Here is a 27,974-nt window from a genome sequence, read left to right as displayed (position 1 = left end):
ACTCAACATAGTATATGACATTCAGTATATACATAAATCCATATTTCATCCCAAAATAGATTGCTTTACAGGGTGTGAAGGGACTCACGTCTCCCTAAAGCACGACATCCATCACTTTAAGTAAAATTAAGATAATGTTCCTTTCACAAACTGTCCGGATCTCACTAAGTTCCTGTTGGTAGTTTCACTGGGACGTCTGTCGCATCCGAACCGCGTTTGCTGTCTGTTTGGACACACTGAACGAGCTGGAGACCGGCTAGCGTCTGTCAGAAGAGCACAGGGACTTCTAAAGATAGGACAGAATCCATCCGTCTGTCACTTTGCATTCGGCAATATATTCGTCTTACTCGCAGATAATAAATGTGTAATGAGTGAGAAACAAGGAGAGAGAAAGCTTTCAGCGAGACCTGCTTCACATCTGTGTTTACATTACGTTTGCTACACGGTGAGGACGCGCATCAGAGGAAGGTGCTGTCGAGTTTGACCTTTGAGGCGACATGCAAGCGCACTGCTAATTAGCTAATTGCAGACTGTGTGATTGGACGAGGAAACAGTTGTGTGTGCGCCACTCAACTAATAAACCTCGGTTTATAAACTAGGGGTGGGCAGATTGATACTAATTTGTGATCCTGCCCCACAAAACCAATCATAAGGGTACATTTTTTGAAATTGAGATTTATACATGATCTGAAAGCTGAATAAATAAGCGTTCCACTGATGTATGGTTTGTTAGGATAGGATAGGCCGAGTTACAACTATTTGAAAATCTGGAATCTGAGGGTGCAAAAAAATCTAAATATTGAGAAAATCACCTTTAAAGTTGTTCAAATGAAGTTCTTAGCAATGCATATTACTAATCAAAAATTTTATTTTGATATATTTACGGTAGGAAATTTACAAAATATCTTCATAGAACATGATCTTTACTTAATATCCTAATGATTTTTGGCATAAAAGAAAAATTGATAATTTTGACCCATACAATGTATTTTTGGCTATTGCTACAAATATACCCCAGAGACTTAAGACTGCTTTTGTGGTCTAGGGTCACATATCGATAATATATCGATACCAACATTGGTACTCGTATCGGATCGATACCAGCCTGATGAGATCGATACTTTAGGTTAATTTTCTCTTCTCTACGATTAAAACATTGCTTCCATTGCATCAAAGAGTAGATCTGTCTGTGTGTGTCTATTTCACATCTGATATTGCTCCTCCTCTCCTCCCTGCTTTCTGCTGTGTTTTGTTTTTGTGCCATCATGTGACTCAGCGGTGCCAAGCGCAAACGGAGCGGAGACTTTTGGCTACAGTATATAGCTATGTTTCCATTATTCTGTTTTAATGCACATTTTGAAGTATCGCATGAGAGACGAGTGATGAAAATGGCAAATTTCGATAAAAAATCCCTTAATTCACGAAAAAAGTTTTTACGCTCGCTTTAGGTGGTTTTTGCACTAATGTGAAAAAGTTTTAATGCGAATATTGGGAGATGGAAACACATTTGCCGATTAACTTCCTCCAAGCGCATCAAAACAATCATGTGACTTTCCGCTATGGAACGGAAAATCCTGACTAAGCAGAGGACCGATCTCGTTGCACAGCATCTGAAATGTTGTTTTGGTCGTTCTGAAACGCCTGAGCAAAGTCTGTCGTCAAAGTATTTCTGTATAATTGTCTTCCGAAACAGCAGCATCTGCCTCCGAAAGCAACGACTGCATTTATTGTGCTTTGTATTGTAACGCTCTGTCCCGGATAACTCTTAAAATCCATGAAATGAAAGAGACGGAAAACGGAAACTTGGTGTCCCACACATTTTAATGGTTGGTACTCTTAAACGCTCTCCTCTCATACATGAGAGATTAACTCTTTCTTGGCGTTACAAACTAAAGTAAAGACAAAATAATAACAAGGCGGTAGAGCGGAATTATCATCCGTGGTGGTTCTCATTTCAGTCACGTAGTCCTTCTATGTCATCACCATATAGTGCACGTTATAAATGAAGTGATCAGTCTCTTAAAGGGCACACCGCACAATAATGTGATGCATGCAAATACATAGTTTTGGCCGTTACAGTATGCTCACTCTGAGGCGCAAGTAATTTATTATATATAAAAATTATTATATTCAGTGGCTTCTCCTACTTTTCGTAGTGATATTTAGTGCCAGTTTATCAGGATGGGGCAAAAACTGAAGTAGTATCTTCATATAAATATCTCAGAATCTGGCTTGATAGCTCTTTGATTAATCACATAACTAATCTTCTGAAGAAAGATAAATCTAGATTTCGTTTTTTTAACAAAATAGATCTGTGTTTACCATGTCAGCCAAGAAGTATCTTGTTGAAACCACTGTTTTGCCCTAGTTTGATTATGGTATATAGAAATGCATGTAAAGGTGTTCTGGAGCAATTAGATGTGTTGTATCATGCAGCAGTTAGATTAATTACTAATGCACCTTACAGGACTCATCATTGTGAATTATACTCTCTTTTGAATTGGACATCATTGCATACAAGATGGGAAATTCGCTTATTTACAAAGTTCTGCTAGGCTTATTACCTGAATATCTTCAAAAGTTGCTGAAACTTCATATTAATACATATACAGTTAGATCATCAAATTATATTTCCTTAACTATACCTAGAAAGAAAACTACTTATGGTTGTTCCGCGTTTTAATTTGCTGCTCCAAATGATTGGAACGTGCTACAAAAGCTATTGAAACTACAGACAAATTGTCACGGTGCACACAGCAGGGAGGAACAAGGAACACGCAGACGAGGATGTAACTCAAAATATAGTCTTTACTGAAGACTAAAGACAAGACAAGGCAAGGCTTACAAACAGGAAACACCGGGAGTAACAAGTAGACCAGACCACCTCTCACAACACAGACAGGACTTAAATACCAGGGATAATTAACTCAAACACACACCTCGAACAGAATAAACTACTAATCACACCAGACAAGGACAGGAAACAAACCAAATATGGGCACGGAAACACAGGGAGCACGTGGAAACACAAGATGCACACAACAGAGGTATGTGAATTTAAAAAAATTACTAGTGAGTGCTCTGACCTCAACCTGTAAATGTTTTAACTGAGATCTTTTTTTATGTGCTTTATGGATTGTATTTAGTGCTGTCAAATGATTAATCGTGATTAATCGCATCCAAAATAAGTTTTTGTTTACATAATATATGTATGTATACTGTGTATATTTATTATGTATATATAAATACACAAACATACAGTATATATTTTGAAAATATTTACATGTATATACATTTATATATTTATATTATTATATTTTACATAAATATATTTAATATATAAACAACATATTTTTCTTAAATATATACATGCATGTGTTTGTATTTATATATATATATATATATATATAATAAATATATACATATATATTATGTAAACAAAAACCTTTATTTTGGAAACGATTAATCGCGATTAATCGTTTGACAGCACTAATTGTAATGTATGTTTGTATGTTTCTGAGGAGATATTAATTCTCCTGCCAGGCTGTTATTAAAAATAAGAACCTGTTCTTAATTGACTTGCCTGGTTAAAAAAAAAAAAAAATCATCATGTAATCTGTAATTTGTAAGTATTCCATCAGACTCACCGAACACGTGCAGTTCTTGCAGCCATCGGTCCAGGTCTGCTCCTCTCTGTAGGTCACTCCCTTCACGTGACAGGTCCTCTCGCAGTAACAGGAGTCCAGACCCTTCATCTTCTCCTCGGCCAGAGACAGCTGCAGGAGAGAGAGCGGATGAAACCCCAATTAAACTCACTTTCTGACAGAAAACAGATGAGGAAATGCCTGCAGTTGATTGATTATTTGCGATCGTCCGTTTGCATTTTTCATCAAGCGGCTGATATGACGGTGTTATTCCGACACGCTTGATCAGAACAGTTTTTCCTCATCAGCGGCAGAATTTTTGTGTGGTTGGCAGCTGTGAGTTATTACAACACCATAAACAAGCTTTTAAATTCACAGCACAGACACAAGCCAGATGTTCGCAGAAACTGGGCTCGGATTCATCTGTCAAACAAACAGTGGAGAAACACACCGCGTTTATTGCCAGCTCACTCTCTGAGACAGAAAATAACGTTTAATACCAATTTAACTCCTGAATCTGAGGTAGCAAACGAGATACAGAACTATAATTTGAGTTTCTAAACTTTTTTTTTTTTTTTTTTTTCAGTATGAATTACCCATATACACAACATATGGAATCTATCCAGACACATTAGACGCAATAAATAAATATCTATAAAAAAAGTAAAATAAATATTAATAAAAAATATATTGATGTTAAGAAAAATACAAAAAATTACAATCACTAACATTTTAACTAAAATTTAAATGAAAATGGAAAATATAAAACTAATTTAAAATATTTATTAAAAAACTATAATATATTTAGTATAAAAAATTGTTACTTGAAATAAAATACATTTTAATTTTAAAAATATACAAAAAAAGTAAACTTATTTTATTTAAGCCAAATAGTTTCATTTGTATATTAGGTTAACCTGATGTATTAAAAATAATGAATTACAAAAAAAACAATAAAAGACTACTAAAAATAACAAAAATAAAAACTGAAAATGTAACAATTAAAAACTGATAAGATATTATCTCAGTGGTTGCAACATGCAATGTTAAGTTAATGGTAGAATTGTTTTTGATTAATCTGATGGAGATTCTTTATAAATTCTCCTTTTTGTGTTCCACTGTAAAAAATAACAGCAAGCAGTTTGGAGAGATTTGACTTAATGAAGATGGAATTTGCATTTTGTGTTTAATGCTTTCAAAACGAATGAAATTCCTCTGTTGTCTCACTGTGGTTTCAGTAGATAAAATAAAGCCAATTATCAAACTGAATTTTGTGTTGCATGGAAACAAAACATTACCTTGCTCGAGGTTTTCGCCAAGATGTCCTGAAGCTCCATGATCTTCTGCACGAGTCCGTGAAAGTCGTTGCAAGTTGGACAGGCTAAGAAAGACATATACCAGATGCATTCAGCAAAATGCAATGACTAAACCATTGCATATGTTTAATTTGACCATCACAAATAAACAAATTAGTGGCACGTACTACGGTTGAGGTCGGGGCATTGCGTGATGTATCCTTGAGGCATTACAAGGATCTGAACATCTTGCATCACTCCCTGCATCAGAAACACACACAGAGGTTATTCAGAAGCACGATTAGATCAGAGAAGAAATATTAATTACATTTAAACACATGCATTCATGGCTCTTTGCATGGCATTAAATGGGATTGAGAGAGTTTATTCAAGAAGCACTCAGCAAACGATGACCTTGAGCGGCTCTAATGAATTAACGACATGTTGTTCTGACCCAAAAAAAATATATTATTAACATGGATTACGTGCTGTGTGGAACTGCACTGAGAAAACAGCTTTATAATGTAAGAAATGTCCCTATTTACAGTCACCAGCAGTGAGCATCATGGGTAAAATCTGAAACAGGGGGTTTTAGATGTTCAAGGCTGCTTTTATTTGTCGGGCGAAATATGAAGAGAACCCTTAAGCTCTGAAAACACTAATAAGAGAGTGAAACTCTTATAAGAAAGACTCTTATGTAAGAATGCTGTTCATCGACTTCAGCTCAGCATTCAACACTATAATCCCACAAAAGCTCATCCACAAACTAAACTTGCTGGGCCTTAACACCTCCCTGTGTAATTGGATCCTGGACTTTTTAACTGCAAGACCTCAGTCAGTCCGTGTCGGCCACAACTCCTCCAGCACTACCACATTGAGCACAGGTGCCCCACAAGGCTGTGTGCTCAGCCCGCTGCTCTTCACGCTGCTGACTCAAGACTGCACTGCCAAGTCCAGCTCCAACCACATCATCAAGTTTGCTGATGACACAACTGTGGTAGGCCTCATCAGCAACAACGATGAAACGCTCTACAGAGAGGAAGTGGCACAGCTGGCGAAATGGTGTGGTGCTAACAACCTGTTCCTCAATGTGGAGAAGACAAAAGAGGTTGTGATGGACTTCAGGAGAAACTCTGTTGTCCACCCCCCACTGACCATCGACGGCTCAACCGTGGAGAGAGTCGGCAGCACTAAATTCCTGGGGGTGCACATCACAGAGGATCTCACCTGGACCACCAACGTCACGTCACTCAACAAGAAGGGACAAAACAATAGCGCCTCCACTTTCTCCGCCGGCTGAAAAGGGCAAGTCTCCCGCCACCCATCCTCACCACTTTCTACAGGGGCACCATTGAGAGTGTGCTGACCAGCTGCATCACTGTCTGGTACGGGAACTGCAGTGCTGCTGACCGCAAGACCTTACAACGGACAGTGAACACTGCCGCAAAGATCATCGGTGCCCCTCTCCCCTCCATCCTGGACATTTTCCTTGCACGATGCTCCAGCAAGGCCTCCAGCATCGTGAAAGACCCCACCCACCCCTCCCACATCCTCTTCCAGCTCCTACCATCAGGTAGAAGGTACCGGAGTATGAAAGCTCGCTCTGTCATATTGCTCAACAGCTTTTTTCCCCAGGCTGTGAGAGCTCTTAACTCCAATCTCCCTGTCCCCCTCTGACCCCCCCCCCCCCCCCCCAAACTCTGCTGCTGGGGCTGCTGAATTGAACACTATATGTGTGTGCGTGTGTGTGTGTGTGTGTGTGTGTGTGTGTACGAGTGTGTGTGTGTGTGTGCATGTTTATGTGGTTTATGAGGACACAAATGTGTATAATGACATGGGTATGACAGAGGTATTACAATATGAAGGTGGTTTATGAGGACACTGCCTATGTCCCCGTAATTCAAAAGGCTTAAAAAACATACTAAATGGTGTTTTTTTTTTAAATCTAAAAATGCACAAAGTCTCCTGTGAGGGCTAAGTTTAGGTGTAGGGTTGGTGTAGGGCAATAGCACACACAGTTTGTTCAGTATAAAAACCATTACGCCTATGGAGAGTCCCCATAAACCACAAAAACCAACGTGTGTGTGTGTGTGTGTGTGTGTGTGTGTGTACTAATAACTAAAATATGCAACCTAAATGATGTAATGTATGTTTTGTTTTGTTTAGTTTTCTTACTTTACTTTTTTGAAAACAAACTCTGATATATTCAGGTTGTGCATTTTAGTTGTGGTGTGAAAAAAGTGCCCCCTTCCTGATTTTTTATTTTATTGTTTCAGATCAAACAAATTTAAATATTAATCAAGGATTACACAAGTAAACACAGCATGAAGTTTTTAAATGAAGGGGTTTTTTATGAAGGGAAAACAAAATCCAAACATACATGGCCCTGTGTGAAAATATGAAAGTTTGCATATTTTATGTAGTGTATTTTTAGGGCTGCCAAATGTAACACTAATAATTTGTATTTAATTGCATTTTAGTTTACATGTAATTTGTTTTTGTTTTTTTGGCTATTTGCTAATTAATCTACTGTATATATATATATATGTATATATATTTATTTTATTTATTAATGCTTTTTTTGGGGGGGGGGGGGGGGTTGCAAAATATAACAAGATATGAAACTATATTATTTTATTTATTTATTTGAATAAAGTTTCTTGATTATATACATCTAGTTTGCATATTTTACTTGCAGTATTTAAGTGCTGCCATTTTTAACAGTAATAACTCATGCTTATTTTTTATCCAACTGTATTTTTTGACCCATGCATTTTAGTTCAGGTTTTTTCTCGATGTCAAACACGTTTCCAGCGCGGAGGTCTGCTCAGTCACAGCGCGTCTGAAACACGGCGAGCTCGGCAGCCAGCAGGGATGAAGCGGCAGCCGTGACCCGAGCGCGGAGACTCTAGCAGGAGGTGGGCAAGGCCGCGCACTCGGGTAATTGGACATAATACGCGTTGCGGGGAGGAAATGATGTGGGAGGCGGGAGCGTAATAGCAGCTCCCAGTCGTCGCTGTCCCACTCTGATAAGCAAAACAAGCAGATACAGATTGAATTTGTTTCATATGTGTCTTAATTTGATTGGCCTCCATCCGCGGCGCACGTGGCCGCTCGGTCGTCATGGCAACCGGGCCCTTCTTGGGCCGCCAGAAAGCGTTTATTTTGTCCCTCGCAGGAGCCGAGCGCAGTGACTTATGAGAAATTGTTTTCAAAATTGTCTTGCCTCTTCAATTTACCAACCATAAATTCAAAAGCCGATGCAGGTTTCTCCGGATTCTCCATGGCAATGAGAGGGAAATAGAGGTGAACGCTCTGCATTTATAGCAACTCGGGATGTCATTTGGTTTCTCGGCGAGTCAGCCACACACACACGTTTGTTTCTGTGAATTGCGGGGACTTTCCATAAACTTCTATTACTTTTATACTGACCAAATAATATTTTATATCCCCTCACCCAACCCTAAACCTACCCCTTACAGAAAACCTGTTTGCATTGTTACACAACAACTGTAATACCTCTGTCATACCCATGTCATTATACAGATTTGTGTAAAAATACACAATAAACCACATAAACATGCACACACACACACACACACACACACAGACACACACACACACACACAGAGACACACACACACTCACACACACACAGACACACTCACACACACACAGACACACACACACACACACACACACTCACACACAAGAGCATATGCATGCAGCAATTGTTTAAATGAGAGCCATTGGAACGGTCAACAAGTGTGGAAAGACGGCTAATCGAACGGTAATGATGCCTTTGATCAGCGCCGTCTCAAACTGTACATCAATATTCCTGAGTGCAAACGGCCAACTATTATATTTAATGCGTGCAGGAAAAATGAATTACTGAAAGATGAAAGCCAAACCAAACAGCAGATATCTGTGATTCTGTACGTGCAAATGAAGGACTGAAACACACATTTGCTTTAGGACTAAGGTGTCAGTAGGCCTACATCAGTATAAAGTCTGTTCAAATGTGAAAAATACTGTTCAAAAATGAGAGAAATTAATACTTTTATTCATCAAAGACGCATTAAATTGGTCAGAAGTGTCCGTAAAGACATTTATGTTACAAAAGATTTCTATTTCAAATAAATGCTGTTCTTTTGAACTTTCTATTCATCAAAGAACCCTGAAATATAAAATATATCCTGGTTTCCACAAAAATATTCAGCAGAATATGAAGAAAAAGAAAGAAAGATTGCACTACTAATATTAGTTCTATTGATGTGATGTTTTTTCAGATGCATTGACTTTCTCTTTCTTTCTTTCTTTCTTTCTTTCTTTCTTCTTTAACCATTAAATCTCTTTTTTGTTATTGTTGCTGTTGTTGTAAATTGTTTTAATTTAAGTTTTTTTATGTTATGTTATTTTATTTAATTGAACTTTTAATGGCCACATTACACTTATCACACCTTTTTAATTTTTTAATTGTCCCAATTCAGTTTATTTACTATTTTGCGTTAACTTTATTTATTAATTTATTTATTTTAATTCAGAGGTATCACCCTTAACTTTTCCAAGGCTTTACATTTTTCAGGATTCACAGCATTTATTTGAAACCGAAATCTTTTGTAATGTTATAATTGTCTCTACTGTCATTTTTGTCAATTTTTAATGCATGCTTGTTGAATAAAAGCATATTCCTTACTCTATGCTAATGTATAATGGTTTTCAACATTGATAATAATCAGAAATGTTTCTTGAGCAGTAAATCAGTATATTATTATGATTTCTGAAGATCATGTGACACTGAAGACTGGAGTAATGATGCTGAAAATACAGCTTTGATTACAGAAATAAATTACAGTTTAACACATATTCACACAGAACAAAGCTAATTTAAACTATAATAATATTTCTAATTTTTTACCATATTTTTGATCAAATTAACGCAGCCTTGCTGAGCAGAAGAGACTTCTTTCAAAACCATACTGACCTCAAACTTTTGAACAGTAGTGAATATCTGCTGGAATGTTTACATACAAATATATATAAAAACTAAAGAGATCAAGCTAATATAATTCGCTGTGCTTCCTTCATACCTTCTAAATATTACATATCAGTCGACAAGTGTGAAATCTTGTCTATTCGAACAGTAATGAAGCCTTTGATCAGAGGCGTCTCAAACTGTACATCAATATATAAGTGCAAACGGCGACTGTTACATTTAATGCGTGCAAATTGGTGGAAGATGAAAGCCAACAACCATTCGACGGCAGATATCTGTGATTTTGTACATGCAAATGACAGACAGAAACACACGTTTTCTTTTACGGCTAAGCACTAATCAGTGTCTCCGTGGAGACCGAAGCCTGAGAAATCTCATCAAGAACCGCAAACGACCTCCAGCCTCCCCTCATCTGCCAATTAACTCTGGAGATATTTAACAACCTGAAGCGACACTCCAAATCTTAAAGAGGCTCTCTGACACACACACTCTCACACACACATGCTTCAAATAAGTGTGCGGGTTTATAGTCTAATAAACCACAGTTATGGGTGTGAATTACCACAAAAAAACACGTACTTCCTCTCAAATTAGTTATGTAACTTACAGCTAACATTATACTGTGGACTATATACTGCATATTTTAGACAAATAGTATGTGAAACAGCATGCAACAATAAATATTGCAGTATTATACACCAATAAATAGGTTATATTGTAAACTTACAGTATGCATGCTACTAATATGTTGCATAATGCATTTGTTGTCATATGTTGCATGCTTATTTCAGTGTTTAGTAAATTAAAAATTAGACAGTTTGTATTGGCAACTAGATGAAAGTGTTATTTTAGTATCATTGATATATTATAGCTATTCTTTTAAGTTAGATTTTATTTTTTTATATTTTCTGTTTTCACAAGTTTTAGTAATTTTGTTGTATGTTTTTGTTATTTTATTAATTTTTTATGTCTATGTAGTTATTATTTTTTTATTTACTAGTTCTTAGTTTTAGTTTATTTTTATTTAAAATTATTATGAATTTATATTATTTTTAGTTTTTTATTACTTCAAGTTAAACTAAACGGAAATGAGAAATGTTGCATTTGCAACTATCTGAAAAAAAAAAAAGTTTTTTTATATTTTATTTTCGGTAATTTTTTTTTATTAACAATAATGTTTATGATTTAAATTTTAGTTAACAGTAATAACATTGGCTGAAGTAAAATAAGAGTAATACATTTTTATATTTAATATTTTTATTTTATTTCAGTTAAAGTTTATTTTATTTCAAGTAACGAAAATGTTTATGGTTTTAGTTTTAGTAAACCACAATAACACTGTCATTTACTTTGAGATAAGAGCATCTGTCAAATGCATTTTTAATCTAATTTTGAGCCAAAAGGCCTTAATTATTTTTTTTTCTGTTTGACAAATCTTGAAAGATGACAGCCGATAACACTGGTCCATAGGTCACTGCAAATGGAAGGTAAGAGCAGTGCATTGTGGGATGCAGTGTATTTTATGCTGTGTATTTAGGTGTAGTAGCTGATCTGGGTTTTGTATGTATACAGCAAAGCCACATTCTGCACACAGTTGAGAAACAGTAAGAGAAGTATGCTAGCGTGCGAATGTTTGCTGATGTGCATGTGTGCTGATTCATGATGCCTGTGCAGAGTGAAGATGAAACACCTTGAATAAGCCATGAGCGCTGTTTCTCTGTCCGACCCAGAACGACGTGTCTTCTGGGATCTCCATCAGAGGAACAGCAACCACTCGCTCATAGATCCTGAAGAGAAACGTCAAAAAATAGCAGCAAAATTTCATGATTCTTAATAGCAATTTCAACACCACAGCAATATGCACGTTTTTATTTGGGAAAGTAATATTGTTACGGTTAGTAATATTAACACATTTTATTAAGTAAGTGGCGTGTAGTAAACAGCTCACTGCAAAAGTGAGCTGTTCACTGATTTTCTTGCTCATTAATTTTGTCTTGTTTTTCAGTCAAATAGCATTCTTAAATCAAGATGCACTTACTTGAGAAGCAAATTAAATAAGAATGGAAGCTTTTTTCCACCTTGGAATTAAAAACATGAAAAGGTAATTGTGACCTTTTTTCTCACAATTCTAATTTAAAAGCCAGAATTACAAGATAAATTCTCAAAACTGCAAGATAAGTAAAAATTGCAAGAGGTAAATTAAAAATTGCGAAATATAAAGTAAAAATTGTAGGTGTAAAATGAGAATTGTGAAATATGAAGTAAAAAAATTGAGATGTAAAGTAAGAATTATGAAATATAAAGTCAGAATTGCAAGATATAAAGTAAAAATGGCAAGATGTAAAGTAAGAATAGTGAAATATAAAGTAAAAATTGTGAGATATAAAGTGTGAAATATTAAGTAAAAATTGTAAGATGTAAAATAATTGTAAGATGTAAAATAATTGTAAGATGTAAAATAATTGTAAGATGTAAAATAATTGTGAGGTGTAAAATAAGAGTTGCAAAATATTAAGTAAAAGTTTTGAGATATAAAGCGTTGTGAAATATAAAGTAAAAATTGTGTAAAGTAAGAGTTGCAAAAAAAAAGTAAAAACAACAAAAAAAAAAGCTGAATTTTTTATTTTTCTGACCCCCAGTGACATATTATTTTTTTTTGCTTAAAGCAAAAACTCAAAAAAATTAAGACTTAATATTTTAAGTCATTTTGCACCTCAAGTAAATGCATCTTGATTTAGGAATTGTACATATTCGTATTGGAGAAACAACAAAAATACTGAGTAAAATTAATAATTTTTGCAGTGCTAAAAGTATTTTTATCTTGTTTCTCAGTTAAAGTATTTAAAAATCCCTAAAACAAGATACACTGGGACATGTTTTCATGTATATTTTGTTTTGCTGCACTGGTAGATTTCTGACACTTGTTTATATTAAAACAAGTCTGCCAGTACAGTAGGACAAAATACATTTACTGTACGTTCAAGATACATCATCTGAAAGTCTTACCATATTATGCAGAGTTGCTTCTCAAGAATATTTGTCTTATTTCATGGATATTTTTAATGGAAAATGTCAAAAAGACTAAGTGTTTTCTGCAGTGTATTTCATTATATTCTCATGTAATTTCACATACTTATTGCAGTCGACATAGAGCGCCACATGTGAAGCGCTGATGGAGACGGAGACTTTGTGCCACTGGTCGTCGGCGAGCATGTACGGGAAGATCTCCGTGTATGTCTGCTGGCCTTTGGTCTGGAAATGAAGACGCACTTCGCTCTTCTGTCCGCTGCTCTCCAGCTCCAGCAGCCTGTAGAAATACATTTTATACAAAAAAGTATGCATTTACAATACTGTTGATAATATTTTGTGAAAAACAGATATTCAAAAATATTTCTTAAATACGTTTTTAAAAATCTCCCACTCCATGTCATTGTGCCGGTGAGTTTTGCACAGACAAGCACCACTCCAAATATACTATACTTCATAATTTGTTCCCACTAAACATATCATTTACAGCAGAGGACACAGCGGGATCTCTGACACACGGCCAGATCTGCAAACAAAAGAAGCAGTGTTGCGTATTTTGCAGCATCCGCAAACAAAGCGGGCCGAATCCATGTCCCTGGGGCACATCGCCAGCAGGAGGGCTTCACGCTCATCTCTAACCACCTGAAATGCATCTATCTAACTTTCCAAATGTCCTCCATAGCAATATCCCAGCATGGATTCTGTCCAGCAAGTCCTCGTAGCAAGACTGTGCTTTTGCTTTGGCACAGAGGGAGTCTGCCAGCCCCACTTTTTTATTAATATCAAACCATATTATTTTGTTCAGTATATGGCCAAAAGCTCATATTTTATTGGCCTGCTGGGTTTAAAAAAAAAAATATATATATATATATATATATTGTCTAGTATTGCAGAGTAATTTCTAGCGTATATATCACTCTTCTAGCGATAGCTACACTACGGAGCCATTTCACGTTTCCAGTCCTAGTTTCTAGTTCGAGTCTAAGTCTAGTCATTTCGTGTTGCCTTGTTGTTTCCTGATCTCCTGCCTGTGTATCTTGGATTAACCCTTTGCCTGCTTTTTCGGACTCTGTTTGCACCTCGCTTGAACTGTTGCTCGTGTACCTGGATTATCTCGTTGCCTTGCCCTGTTGGATACTGTTCGCTGATCGAAGACCCACGCTTGTCCTAGGATTACTCTTTTTCTTGTTGTACCTGTTTGCCATTATTGAATCCATGCCTGTTTCATGAGCACGTCTCTTTAAAAGCTTTGCACATGGATCCATACGTCTCACGTCTCGTCGGCTCCGTAACAATTATTATATATTATATTATTTATTTATTTATTTTTTAAATACAAAATGTACATATAATATACATTAGCATACTAAACATAAAAAGGCATCATTACAATTTTTTTTATGTTTTTGAAAAAAGTCTCTACTGCCCACCAGACATTTATTTAATAAAGAATACAGTAAAAAATATTGTGAAATATTATTTCTGTTTTAAAGAACTGTTTAAATATATTTTAAAATGTAATTTATTCCATAATATATAAAAAGGTTTTTGCTTCTTAATAGTTTTTTGTGGAAACTGTGATAAACTACCATTCAGAATTTTGGGAAAAGAAATTAATACTTTCATTCATCAAGGACGCATTAAATTGTTCAAAATGGACAGTAAAGACATAATGTTACAAAAGATTTCTATTTCAAATAAACACTGTTCTTTTGAACTTTCTGCTCATTTGTGAATCCTAAAAAATAAGATCCATCACGATTTCCACAAAAATATTAAGTGTTGTCAACATTGGTACTAAAATGTTTCTAGAGCAGCAAATCAGCATATTAGAATGATTTCTGAAGGATCATGAAGACTGGGGTAATGATGCTGAAAAATCAGCTTTGATCACAGATATAAATTACATTTTAACACATATTCACACAGAAAACAGCTATTTTACATTATAATAATATTTCACAATTTTTACTGCATTTTTGATCAAATAAATACAGCCTTGGTGAGCAGAAGATATTTAATTGCAGTCAGACTGACAACTTGTCTTTGTGATGGCTTCATTGCCGCATATTTGTTTTTGCATGCAATAGATCAACGTATATTTACTGTCTTATACATTTACATTTATGCATTTAGCAGACGCTTTTATCCAAAGCGACTTACATTGCATTCAAGTTACAGTTTTTACATTTTATCACCTCTTGCTTTCCCTGGGAATCGAACCCATGACCTTGGCGTTGTTAGCGCCATGCTCTACTGTTTGAGCTACAGGAAAGCTCTTATATCGTGTATTATATTGCAGTACTCAGTCTTTTTCATCACAGACTACAAACTCACAGCCAAAACTAAAACATGGTTTCTGTAGATTGAGGCATAGGAAACACCGGCGAATACAGATGAGCTAAAAGCCTCCTTCACTTTGTAATTCCTCCACGCTGCTTGTCTCTATTGAGATTTACTTGAAGGAAGCGTTAATGGGGAAAGCTGCCAAAAAGTCATCAGCCCACCTGCCTGCGCAGACTACCAAGTTTTATTTCCTCCTCCTCGCAAAAAATCACCACGCTCGAGAGCATTATTCGAGAGAAGCCAATTACAGATATGCAGGTTTTGATTTATCTACAAACAGGGACCTAATGAGTTCTTTTCCTCTCGCCTTGCACTTCTAGTCAGCGCCGTTCCAGCTGCAAAGAAAGGGAATATCAATACCAGCCCAATGTCAGAGCCACCTGCTTTATCGACTCGGCGTACAATGTAATTAACATCTTTCACAAGGCCCCTATTATGCACTGGCTTCAATAAACACAGTTCAACGAGCACAATTACAGTAAGGACAAGGCCGCTATAGTTCTGCCAGCGCGGTGTGAGGTTGTTGTCTTCACCGAAACAAATGTCGCCGTTAAAAATGCTGTTCTTTGAAATATGAGAGTCTTAAACACACAAAACGCTTGACCTGCTGACCCTCAAAACTGAATCTTGAGTCCAAATTGACGACAAGAGCCATTTTCTGTCAAGATTTTGTGTTCCTGCTAAAAGATGTTAAATGGTAGAAACCATGGAGTTCAATTTTCTTTTCACAGTCAGGAAAAATAACATGCATTCCTGAAATATGACTCATTCTAGTGAATCATTTCCTTCTGATGAAAAGATGAATTGATTCATTTGAGTCCCAGTGTGGCATTTTACATAATTTTGTTTCCATCCATCATCATTTTATCTGTTTGTTCACCCATCCATCTATCTATCCACTTGTTTGTCCCTCTGTCTCCCCATCCATCCATCCATCTGTTAATACACCTGTCTCTTTCCTTCCTTCCTTCATTCATTCCTTCATTCCTTCAGTTTGTTCATCCATCCATCCATCCATCCATCCATCCATCCATCTGTTAATACACCTGTCTCTTTCCTTCCTTCCTTCATTCATTCCTTCATTCCTTCAGTTTGTTCATCCATCCATCCATCCATCCATCTGTTTGTTCACCTGTCTGTCTGTCTTTCCTTCCTTCCTTCTTTCTGTTTGTTCATCCATCCATCCATTTGTTCATCCCTCTGTCTCTCCATCCATCCATCCATCTGTTAATCCACCTGTCTGTCTTTCCTTCCTTCATTCCTTCTGTTTGTTCATCCATCCATCCATGCATCCATCTGTTCCTTCCTCCATCTTTCCATCCATCCATCCATCCATCCATCCATTTATCCATCCACCTCTCTATCCATCCATCCATCATCCATCCATCTATTAGTTCACCCACCCATCTATCTATCCATTCTATCTACCATCCATCCATTCATCTGTTTTTCCATTCGTCCATCTGTCCATTCATCCATCATTAATCCATTCATTCATCTGTTTGTTCATCCATCCATCCATCTGTTCACCCCTCCATCTCTCCATCCATCCATCCTTCCTTCCGTCCTTCAAATTTTGATTTTAAACATCACCATTCAAAGATTTTCTTAAAAATCCCAGTCATATTTTAAATTTCAATTCATTTTAATTGTACTTCCTTACATTCAAATTTAAACTGCAATTTTGCATCCTGTTCACCACCTCTATCCAAATTCAATTCAAATTCCAGAAGCCCTGCCCTCCACAAACATGTCATAAAGTGATTGACAGGCTGAGAGTGTTTCTGGCTAGACCGTCATCTGACTAACTCCTTTTCTTTGCTGTTTACAGACTCTAGTGCTGTCACAGAGACAGATGTGATTTCTCTATTTCACGGATATTATTTTATGTGTGCTCTTCCAAAAAAGCAAGCTATTTTTAGCCAGTTACTCACCATCACTGAGAGTAATGCACAATGGGAAAAGATCCATTTCCAATACAGCCTAAATTCCCCGTGCAGCGGTTTTTCTAACGGAAAGCAACTTTATATTAAGTTCTTACAAACTTATTTGCACGATGAAGGAGTCATTGGTGTTTAAACAGTCTTCTTGGAGAGAGAGTGTTTTATTTCTGCTGAGTGCTGCTCTTAGACTCGACTCAGAGAGGAAAAACTTCTAATCAGTCTTCGGGGAGCCGCAGATTTGGACACAGTGCAGGGAAACAGTTAATGATGAGCTGAACGGGGAGGGGAAAACAACGTGCTCGGGGAGGCACAATCCACCGCGGCTCGCCGGTCAAGCAATAAAAATGACGCTGGAAGAGCGTCTCGAGGGAAAACTTCCTCTTTTTAAATCCCTCACTGTCTCCTTCTCTCCATCATACTGCAATCTATTCAGAAAGCACAAGCATTAACCGTGTGAACTTTACTTTGACTATAACAAATGCTTCATCATGTAGAGCACTGATTCTCAACTGTGCATCACGAGCCAGAAAAGACTCTTGTCTGATTGAGTAGACATTCGTTAGTATTATGCATGCTATATGTATCCAAAGAAACTTGCAAATGAGAAAAACAGAAGCAGAAGTGATTAATCCAACAGAGAAAACAATACAAGTATCAGAGCAGAACAACGCCAGAGAAGAAGCAAACTGTTACGGGCAAACGAGATGTGAGACATTTGCAAGCTTTATTCAAAGGTGTGGTTACAAAACAAGCAGGGTTCATTCAGTGGCAAACAGGAACATCACAGGCAAGACAAAGAGTAATCTAGGGCAAGCATGGGTCGACGATCGGCGAACAATATCCAACAGGGCAAGGCAGAGAGATAATCCAGGAACACAAGCAATGATCCAAACAAGGTGCAAACAGATTCCTCACTTAATTTAGTCAAGTGCAACAGGAAGCAAGGCTGGGCAAAATTCATAATCAAAGTGTGAATTTGAATAGGTGACACAGGAAGTTAAAAGTTAAATATATATTCTAACTAATTCTAATTACCACACTAAAAATTTAGAATGAATATTTAATTTATATTTATTTATGTTTTTTATTTAATAATTTAATAGCATGTTCAATTCAATATTTAATAAATTAACTAAATATAATTTATTATATAATATTTGTAATTTATTACATATTTAAATATGAATTAATAATAATAATATTTTATAATTATTGTTTAATATTATTATTCATATTAATTAATATTATTTTTTATATTTTGTATTAATTTTATTTTATTGTACATCTGTGACAGAACACACTTAACTGAACCGTATAATTAGAGGTGTATGTAGATAAACTTGTTGCCCAGAGCTGTGTGTGTGTGAATGTATGTGTGTGTGTGTGTGTTTGTGTGTGTGTGTGTGTGTGTGAGCATGTATGTGTGTATATTTTTCTAATCTTGTGAGAATAACAACTATAATTAGGTGTTTGCCAAGTCAAGCATACTTTTGCTTATAATTAGTGTTAGTGATATGAACAAACATTAAAGTTAAGCATGCAATTTGTCCCGTTGTGCTGTAGAGTGGTAGGGTGTGTGTGTGTGTGTGCATGTTTATGTGGTTTATGAGGACACAAATTTGTATAATGACATGGGTATGACAGAGGTATTACAATATGAAGGTGGTTTATGAGGACACTGCCTATGTCCCCGTAATTCAAAAGGCTTAAAAAACATACTAAATGGTGTTTTTTTGAAAATCTAAAAATGCACAAAGTCTCCTGTGAGGGCTAAGTTTAGGTGTAGGGTTGGTGTAGGGCAATAGCACACACAGTTTGTTCAGTATAAAAACCATTACGCCTATGGAGAGTCCCCATAAACCACAAAAACCAACGTGTGTGTGTGTGTGTGTGTGTACTTGTGTATGTGCGTGTGTGTGTGTGTCCTCACCTCTGTTCTCCGTGATGAATGGACAGTATGACCCCAGAGTTGAGTTTCTCCTGTTTGAGCGTCAGCGCGATGGTGAACTCGCTCTTTCCTCTGAGTTTCTGCAGCATGTGGCCCGCCGCGTCGTCTGGGACCCTCACGCTCCGGGACGAGCCTGCGGAGAGGCAATCCATTAACATTTCACAGGGACACAGAGACAATCACAGGACGTGTCTTCTAGTGAAGGTAGGTCACCATTAGTTATGACCAAACAAATCAATTCATTAACATACATGAAAGCCTGGGGAAATAATGCAACGTTCATGTTTGAGTGAATGAGCAGCAAGACTGCTGGACACTGCAGATGTTAGCTGGTCTGGATTTACAGGGGTTTTGGGCTCTTTCCAGCTGGCTAAGACCAGTTTAAACCAGCACAGACCCGCTCAGACAGGTGTTCTCACGGGGATTCCGGGAAAACAACTGAACCTCTTAGAGATGCACAATTATATCAAAGCAGTAAAGTGTGGAAATGCTTCCTTCAAGTCCTGCAGAAATGATTGTATTTATGAGTTGAATGCAAATGAACTACATCATGCACAAGAATGGGAAAGGATTATTACATATGAAATACTAATAAATAAATGTCAAATACATAAATAACTATTAAACATTTATATGATATTTTTTTTTTATTGTATAAAAATTAGCAAAAACAGATTCTGTAACTGTTTTTTTTTTTTTTCAAAAATCATGTTTTTATTGTTTTATTGTGTTAGCTAGCTGTATTTTTTTTTTGTAATTTTTACTTAATCAAATCAAACCAACTGCAATCTGATTGAGATTAATTGGAGTGCACAACCCCCCCCCCCCCCCCCCCCACACACACACACACATGATTGTAAAGCGCTTTGGGTGTACAGCAATACACAATAAAGCGCTATATAAATGCATTATTCATTCAAATGCATAATTCACAATTAAACAACACGAATTTAGAAAAATTTTAAAAACTGAGTTTTTGCAAATGAACTCTTTATATATATATATATATATATATATATATATATATATATATATATATATATATATATATATAGCCAATGTGGATCATTTGAGCATTGTTCGGTTGCATTACTGCTTCAACTTCCTATCCTATTTGTGTTTACAGAAAATGAAACCTAAAATAGTTTTATCTGTGTATTTTTTATGTGTCAAACCAAAATCACTTCCATAATTTCCCCAAAAAGTCTTGAGGGCGACATAAACAGCTCATTCCTGTCAGTAAACAGCAAAACACTTTGAGATGGCATTATCTAGTGCAGAGTGGTTTGAGTAATATTACGAGATGCGAATGTCTGTGTCGAGTCAAAGTGGATTATATGGATGTTGATGACAGCATCAGTTATTAATAATCTCCAGACTGACAGACACACGACACAATGAGTGAATCTGAGCGCAGAAAACGAGAGGTTTCTTACGCTTGATTCCTCCCAGCAAACAGCTCTTCCTCCTCCTCCTCTCATGCCACTTTCTAATGGAGGCATCAATAAATGATCAGCTCTCTCTCTCTCTCATAAGCGATCACATCAAAGCCAGTGACACAGTTACAGGACTCCAGCAGCAGCCTGTAATGAAGACACTCGGGCATCCTACGAAAAACCCAATCGATCAACCTCCAGCGACTGAGGGAAGACCAATTAACAGCCGTGTCAGCCAATAACCAGATCCGGCTTCAGTCTGCCGTCTAATTAGTCACCGTCTCGTTTTCAGTTCAGAACTGAACTTCGCTTCTCCCATTCTGCCCCTCATGAAAGGAAGTTTCAGGGAATTTCTGCAGGCATAACTGTTTTAATGCATCAATGTTTCAACCATATGCCAAAAAAAATATTTTAATGTAAAAAAATATATATTTACAGAAATAAAGGGTAATGTCTTTATTTTAGGGTGTCCGTGTTACACCTTACATGTACTTACTATTATAATAGCAATAAATGATGCATAATTACATGCAAGTAACCCTAAACCTAACCTTAATCCTAACTCTAACCATATAGTAAGTACATGTAGTTAATTAATATTACTCAGTGCTTAAATGTATAATTACACTGTAAAGACACCTTAAAATAAAGTGTAACCAAATATATTTACGTTACATATTTAAGTGTAATTATATGTATGTAAAAAAATATTTTTTACATTATGTAATCACACACAATATATTTTCATAAATATATAATTAGAATTTTATAATTAATTATAATATAATTTTTAATTACATACATTTCCCCAATAATTATGGACCATGTTTCATTAATAATCAAATGAATAAATATTTTTACATTATATATTTACATGATTGCATACCATATATTTGCATAAATATAATATTAAATATTTTTATAATTAATTGTAATATAATTTTAGTTACATACATTTCCCCAATAATTCTAGGACGTGATTCATTAATACAGAAATTAATACATAATTTACATAAATATATTTTTACATTATATTGTCAAAAATGTATTTTAAGATTGGCATTTTCATTTGTATTTTATATTCTGTTTTCAGGTCCCTTTGTCAGACCTCTGTTGTGTGTGTCTTGTGTTTCCATGCCCATATTTGGTTTGTTTCGTCTTATTATCCCTGGTATTTAAGTCCTGTCTGTTCAGTGTTAGGTCGTCTGGTCTACTCGTTACTCCCCGGTGTTCCTGTCTGTGTCTGTGTCTGTGTCTGTGTCTGTGTCTGTGTCTGTGTCTGCCTTGCCTTGCCCTGTCCTGTCCTGTCCTGTCCTGTCCTGGTGTCGACATTAAAGTCTATTTTTTACATCCTAAAGTCTGAGTTTACATCCTCGTCTGCGTGTCCTTGATCCTCCCTGCTGTGTGCACTGTGACACCCTTAAAGTACATTTTGTAATATATTTGGCATTTGAAGTGTAACTGAATATTTGAAAAATAAAATTATATATAACATTTTCCTTTCTCACATGCCAAAAAATAAATAAATATATTCTGGCCATATATAGAATTTATTTATGTATTTTTTGGCATGTGAGAAAGGAAAATGTTTTTGCTCTTTCATAGCTCTGAAGATCTCAATTACGTTTCATTTAAGCATGAGCAGTTGTTTCTTCTAAAAGTCCTCATTAGAAACAAAAACAGACCCAAATGAGTCACTTGTCGTCATCCAGTTAGAGCTCTAATATCCAAAAAATAAAAAATTTCTGAAAGATTAATCAAAATTAAGCGAGTTTTTGCTGAAAATAAGACAAAATACCTGCCATAAGGGGTCAGAAAAATAAACATAATTCAAAGGGGAAAAAAGTTTATTTTCTGACCCCTTATGGCAGGTATTTTGTCTTATTTTGGGAAATATATATTTTTCTTAACAAAAAGCCACTCAATTTTGATTATTTTTTCAAAAAATATGACTTAATATCTTCAGTCATTTTGGTTTTCATGTAAATGTTTCTTGATTGAAGAATATTTAGTTCCCTATCTGTCGGTCACTACGAGTTATGTCGTGACGACATAGGGGGATTTACTTGGAAGCCCCAATCATCTCTGACTTAAGAGAAAACGCCAATGAAATTGGCTAGTGGATTTTGCATACCTGAGCCACTCCCCGTGCATACGGGTATAAAAGGGCGACAGGTGCATCCACTCATCCGATTTTTGCTTCGGAGCCGAGTGGATGAACGTGTTGATCTCCACAAAGCCATTCATCATCTGTCTGGAAGCTGTTCTGGTTGGCGTTACGGTGCGAACAGCGGTGTCCTGTCTGCAGCGATTCCCCTGGGCACTTCAACTGAAAGAGCAAATTTCCTAAAAGAGCAAATCATGGTCGGTTCACGTCTTTTTAAAGACGCTGTTCCGGCCGTGTCCTCTTGGTTGCGGTCGTTTCCTGTCCTCCGTAAACAGCCACGATCGTTGTCTTCAGTGTCTGGGGCTCCAGCACGCTGAAGCTGCGTTCGTGGATGGTTTATGCGTTCATTGAGCGTGTAACCATAGCAGCGCTGCGATCGCGCCTCTCTCTCCTCACGGGGATGGGAGGGGCCCCCTCTGTCACTACCCGCGCTGGCTTCTCTGCCACGAGCAGAGAACCATCGGCTAGTGCTCTGGGCGATCTGAGGGTTACAGTGAGAGCCTTCCGCCGGGCCAGTCCCCACGGACCTTTCACTCCTCCTGCAGCAGCTGTTCTGTGCGGCTCCCCGGTGATTCTGCTGTGCCGTCTCACGGCGTGCCCAGCAGTTTCATTCGGCGCGCCGATAGAGGATTAGATGTCGATCGCGGCATCGGGGGATGGGCAATCGTCCTCTGAGGATGAAGGTTCGGCGCAGCTGCGGGGTTCGCGGCCGCTGCCGAATCGGACCCAGAGTTGACGGCCGTGCTTTCCCGGGCCGCCGCGAGATCGGGCTGGAGGCGTGCACACCTCTCAGTCCTGAGCCCTCGCGGTGAGATGATTGGCTCCTCGGCAGAGGCTGTGGCTCGCGACCACGCCCTGCCCTGGTTCCTTTCTTCCCGGAAGTGCACGAGGAGCTGATGAAGTCGTGGACGGCCCCTTTTTACGGCCAGAAGCGGCGCGTCTGCCTCCTCCATCCTCGCTACCCTCGATGGCGGGGCGGCTAAGGGTGACGCGGACATTCCCCAGGTGGAGAGAGCGGTCGCGGTGCACTTGTGCCCGCGAAACGCCGCCACTTAGGGGAGTCGTTCGCGCCTCCCGTCCAAAGCCTATAGGCTGATGGCCGTTCTCGGCCAAAGCTTATAGTGCTGCGGGCCAGGCCGCCCCTGCCCTGCATGCCACGGCTATCCTGCGAGTACACAGGCCAAGGCATTAAATGCACGAGGGTAGTACCAACCCGAGGTTGACGCAGGAGCTGCGCTCAGCGACTGGCCTTGCCCTACGGGCAACGGAAGTCACAGCGCAGTGCCTCGGGAAGGCGATGTGCACACACTTGTGGTCCAAGAGTGCCGTCTGTGGCTCAGCCTGTGGAGAGGGGCGAAGTCGACAAAGTACACTTTCTCGACGCTCTTGTCTCCCAGGCTGGACTGTTCGGCGACACTGTCGAGGACTGTGCCCAGCAGTTCTCGGCAGTACTGCAGCAGACCGAGGCCGTCCAGCACATCTTGCCCCGGCGTGATGCACCGCTCCGCCACAGGGCAAGCCCCAGTCTGCTGGTCACCGTGGGCGCCCTCCTGTGTCCCTTTGAGCTGCTCCGCCTTGTGCTGGGGCGTCGAGCCTCTTGCAGGAGCGTGGCGCCCCCCCCCCCCCCCCCGTGTTCCAACTGGCCCCGATATCGTCCAAGGAGGCGATAAAACGGCCCTGACACGGGCAACCCGGAGGTGTGGGAAGCTGCTCTATCTCAGGAGATGGCGGGATCAGCGCCGCTCCTTCCCCCGAAGGAGGGTTGGGGGGAGAATCATTCATTCTGTTCCGCCGCTGGCTCAAGAAAGCCAGCGGTACCCACTTTGTCAAAAGAAGAGCAATTTCCTTTTTCCCCGGGTTATCAGGTTCGCGGGTTGACAGTGTGCGACGCACTGCCTCCTCACTCTCGCCCGCGACCCATCTTGCCAGCGGCCAAGAGAGTGCGGTTCGGGGACGCAGTGCCTCCCCACGCACCTCTAGCCAGTCCCCTTTGGGACCTAGGGAGTTCGGTAAGGATGCTTCAGAACGCGCTGCCTTCTGTACTATCCAGCCCTACTCCTCTGCGCTGCACCACCGCAGGTACGTCGATTGTGCCGTTGGAGCCCCTTGCACGGCGTCTGGAAGCGTGGCTTGCGCTGCCCAGCCCGTCTCGGTGGCTCACGCGCACAATTCGACTCGGCTATGCGATTCAGTTCGCCAGGCGACCTCCCAAGTTCAGCTGCGTTCTCGAGACCTCAGTGGTAGCTCGGAACGTTCCTGTCTTGCGCGAGGAGATTGCTGTCCTCCTGGCAAAGGATGCAATCGAGCCGGTCCCTCCAGCCGAGATGAGGCAGGGGTTTTTACAGCCCTTACTTCATCGTACCCAAGAAAGGCGGTGGTCTTCGACCAATCCTGGGGTGCAATCCCCAGGATTGGTTTGCAGCGATTGACCTGAAGGATGCTTACTTTCATGTTTCGATCCTTCCGCGGCACAGACCGTTCCTACGGTTTGCGTCCGAAGGTCGGGCATGGCAGTACAAGGTCCTCCCCTTCGGGCTCTCCCTGTCTCCCCGTGTCTTCACGAAGGGCGTTGAAGGCGCCCTTGCCCCGCTACGGGAAGTGGGCGTCAGGGTCCTCAACTACCTCGACGACTGGCTCATTCTGGCCCAGTCCCGAGAGCAGTTGTGCGATCACAGGGAGCTGGTGTTACGGCACCTCAGCCAGTTGGGGCTTCGGGTCAACTGGGAAAGGAGCAAGCTCTCCCCTGTGCAGAGAATCTCTTTTCTCGGTGTGGAGTTAGACTCGGTGAGTAGGACGGCGCGCCTCATGGACGAGCGCGCCCAATCAGTGCTGAACTGCCTGAGTTCCTTCAGAGGCAGGACTGTGGTGCCACTGAAACAGTTTCAGAGGCTCCTGGGGCATATGGCATCCGCAGCTGCGGTCACGCCGCTCGGATTGCTTCATATGAGACCACTTCAGCACTGGTTGCACTCCCGAGTTTTGAGGTGGGCATGGCGCCGCGGTTCACTTCGGGTGAGTATCACGCGCGAGTGTTGCCGCTCCTTCAGCCCTTGGACGGACCGTGCTTTTCTACGGGCCGGGGTGCCCTTAGAACAAGTGTCCTGGCATGTTGTTGTCACAACAGATGCCTCCAGTACGGGCTAGGGCGCTACATGCAACGGGCAGGCAGCCTCGGGGCTCTGGACAGGGCCTCGACTGCTTTGGCATATCAATTGCCTGGAGCTGTTGGCAGTGCATCTGGCCTTGCGGCAGTTTCGGCCACTGCTGCTAGGCAAGCATGTGTTGGTCCGCATGGACAACACTGCGGCTGTGTCGTACATCAACCGGCCGGGAGGTGTACGATCACGCCGCATGTCACAGCTCGCCCGCCATCTCCTCCTCTGGAGTCACACGCAGCTCAGGTCGCTGCGCGCTGTCCACAATCCGGGGGAGCTCAATCGTGCGGCCGATGCGCTCTCACGACAGCTCACTTCCTCGGAGAGTGGCGACTCCATCCCGAGACGATCCGGCTGATCTGGAGTCGATTCGGGGAAGCTCAGGTAGACCTGTTTGCTTCCCGCGAGTCCTCCCACTGCCAGCTATATTCTCCCTGACCGAGGGGCCCCGCGGCACGGACGCACTGGCACACAGCTGGCCTCGGGCTTTACGCAAGTATGCATTTCCCCCAGTGAGCCTACTCGCACAGACACTGTGCAAGGTCAGGGAGGACGAGGAGCAGGTCCTGCTGGTCGCGCCGTATTGGCCCACCCGGACCTGGTTTCCGGAACTCATTCTCCTCGCGACAGCCCCTCCCTGGCGTATCCCTCTGAGGAAGGAACTCCTTTCTCAGGGGCTCGGCACCATATGGCACCCGCGTCCAGATCTGTGGAACCTCCATGTGTGGCTCCTGGACGGGACGCGGCAGACTTAAGTGGTCTACCACAGGCCGTGGTAGACACCATCACTCAGGCTAGAGCTCCTTCAACAAGGCAAGCCTATGCTCTGAAGTGGAGTCTGTTCGCGAACTGGTGTTCTTCTCGCCGGGAAGACCCCCGAAGATGCACGATTGGAGTAGTGCTTTCTTTCCTGCAAGAAAGGTTGGAGCGTAGGCTGTCACCCTCCACCTTGAAGGTGTATGTGGCTGCTATCGCGGCCCATCACGATGCAGTGGACGGCCGGTCCGTGGGAAAGCATGATCTCATCGTGAGGTTCCTGAGGGGTGCCAGGAGGTTGAATCCGCCTAGGCCACCCCTGATGCCCTCCTGGGACCTCTCTATCGTCCTGGCGGGACTTCAGAGGGGTCCCTTTGAGCCGCTGGACTCAGTCGAGCTGAAATTCCTGTCGGCTAAGACAGCGCTCCTGACCGCGCTCACTTCCATCAAGAGGGTCGGGGACCTCCAAGCATTTTCGGTGAGCGAAGAGTGCCTTGTGTTCGGGCCGGACTACTCTCACGTTGTCCTGAGACCCCGGCCGGGATACGTGCCCAAGGTTCCCACCACGCCCTTCCGTGATCAGGTGGTGAACCTGCAAGCACTGCCTTCGGAGGAGGCAGATCCAGTCTTGGCGTTGCTGTGTCCCGTAAGAGCATTGCGCATATACGTGGACCGCACCCGGAGCTTCAGAAGCTCTGAGCAGCTCTTTGTCTGCCACGGAGGTCAGCAGAAAGGGAAGGCTGTCTCCAAGCAGAGGTTGGCCCACTGGATAGTGGAGGCCATCGCCTTGGCGTACCAATCCCAAGGCGAGCCGTGCCCCCTTGGGGTGAGGGCTCACTCCACACGGAGTGTTGCCTCCTCCTATGCGTTGGCGCACGGCGCCTCTTTGGCAGACAGCTGTAGAGCTGCGGGCTGGGCGACACCGAACACCTTCGCGAGATTTTACAGTCTCCGCGTGGAGCCAGTCTCTTCCCGTGTGTTGGGTAACAGGTAAGTGGCGGGAAGAGTTGGCCGGTGTCACGCTTGCTGCGCCATTCCCCCTCACCCGGGGATACGAGCGCCTGTTTTCCTCCTCCAGTTCAGTTCCCCGGACGGCGAACCCTGGTGGAGACCTCCAGCACCCCCGGCAGTCAGACTGGGCGGAGCAGTCTGACGCCAGGCCCAGTACTGGTGCTAGCTCGCCCGGGTCTCCGGTCAGCCCCTGTACTCGGCTAGGTGTCCGTATGGCCTGATTCCCTTCGGGTAATCCCACACGTGTATT

General features: G+C 40.7%; 1 protein-coding gene across 1 annotated transcript in view; it reads right to left on the bottom strand.

Moving 5' to 3' along the window:
- nell2a (neural EGFL like 2a) overlaps positions 1-27,974 on the bottom strand; it is a 108,729-nt gene that overhangs the window by 65,269 nt on the left and 15,486 nt on the right. The window contains exons 3-8 of the mRNA XM_079412203.1: positions 19,182-19,332; positions 13,069-13,242; positions 11,626-11,722; positions 5,128-5,200; positions 4,943-5,025; positions 3,648-3,776 (exon numbers count right to left, since the gene is read on the bottom strand). Coding sequence (XP_079268329.1) covers positions 3,648-3,776; positions 4,943-5,025; positions 5,128-5,200; positions 11,626-11,722; positions 13,069-13,242; positions 19,182-19,332 — 707 coding nt within the window. The remainder of the gene's footprint in view (positions 1-3,647; positions 3,777-4,942; positions 5,026-5,127; positions 5,201-11,625; positions 11,723-13,068; positions 13,243-19,181; positions 19,333-27,974) is intronic.

The sequence above is a fragment of the Barbus barbus genome (genome assembly GCF_936440315.1).
Source record: "Barbus barbus genome assembly, chromosome: 48".
Lineage (NCBI taxonomy): Eukaryota > Metazoa > Chordata > Actinopteri > Cypriniformes > Cyprinidae > Barbus > Barbus barbus.
Note: the sequence above shows the minus strand (reverse complement) of the source record. Positions and strands in the feature narration are given on the sequence as shown.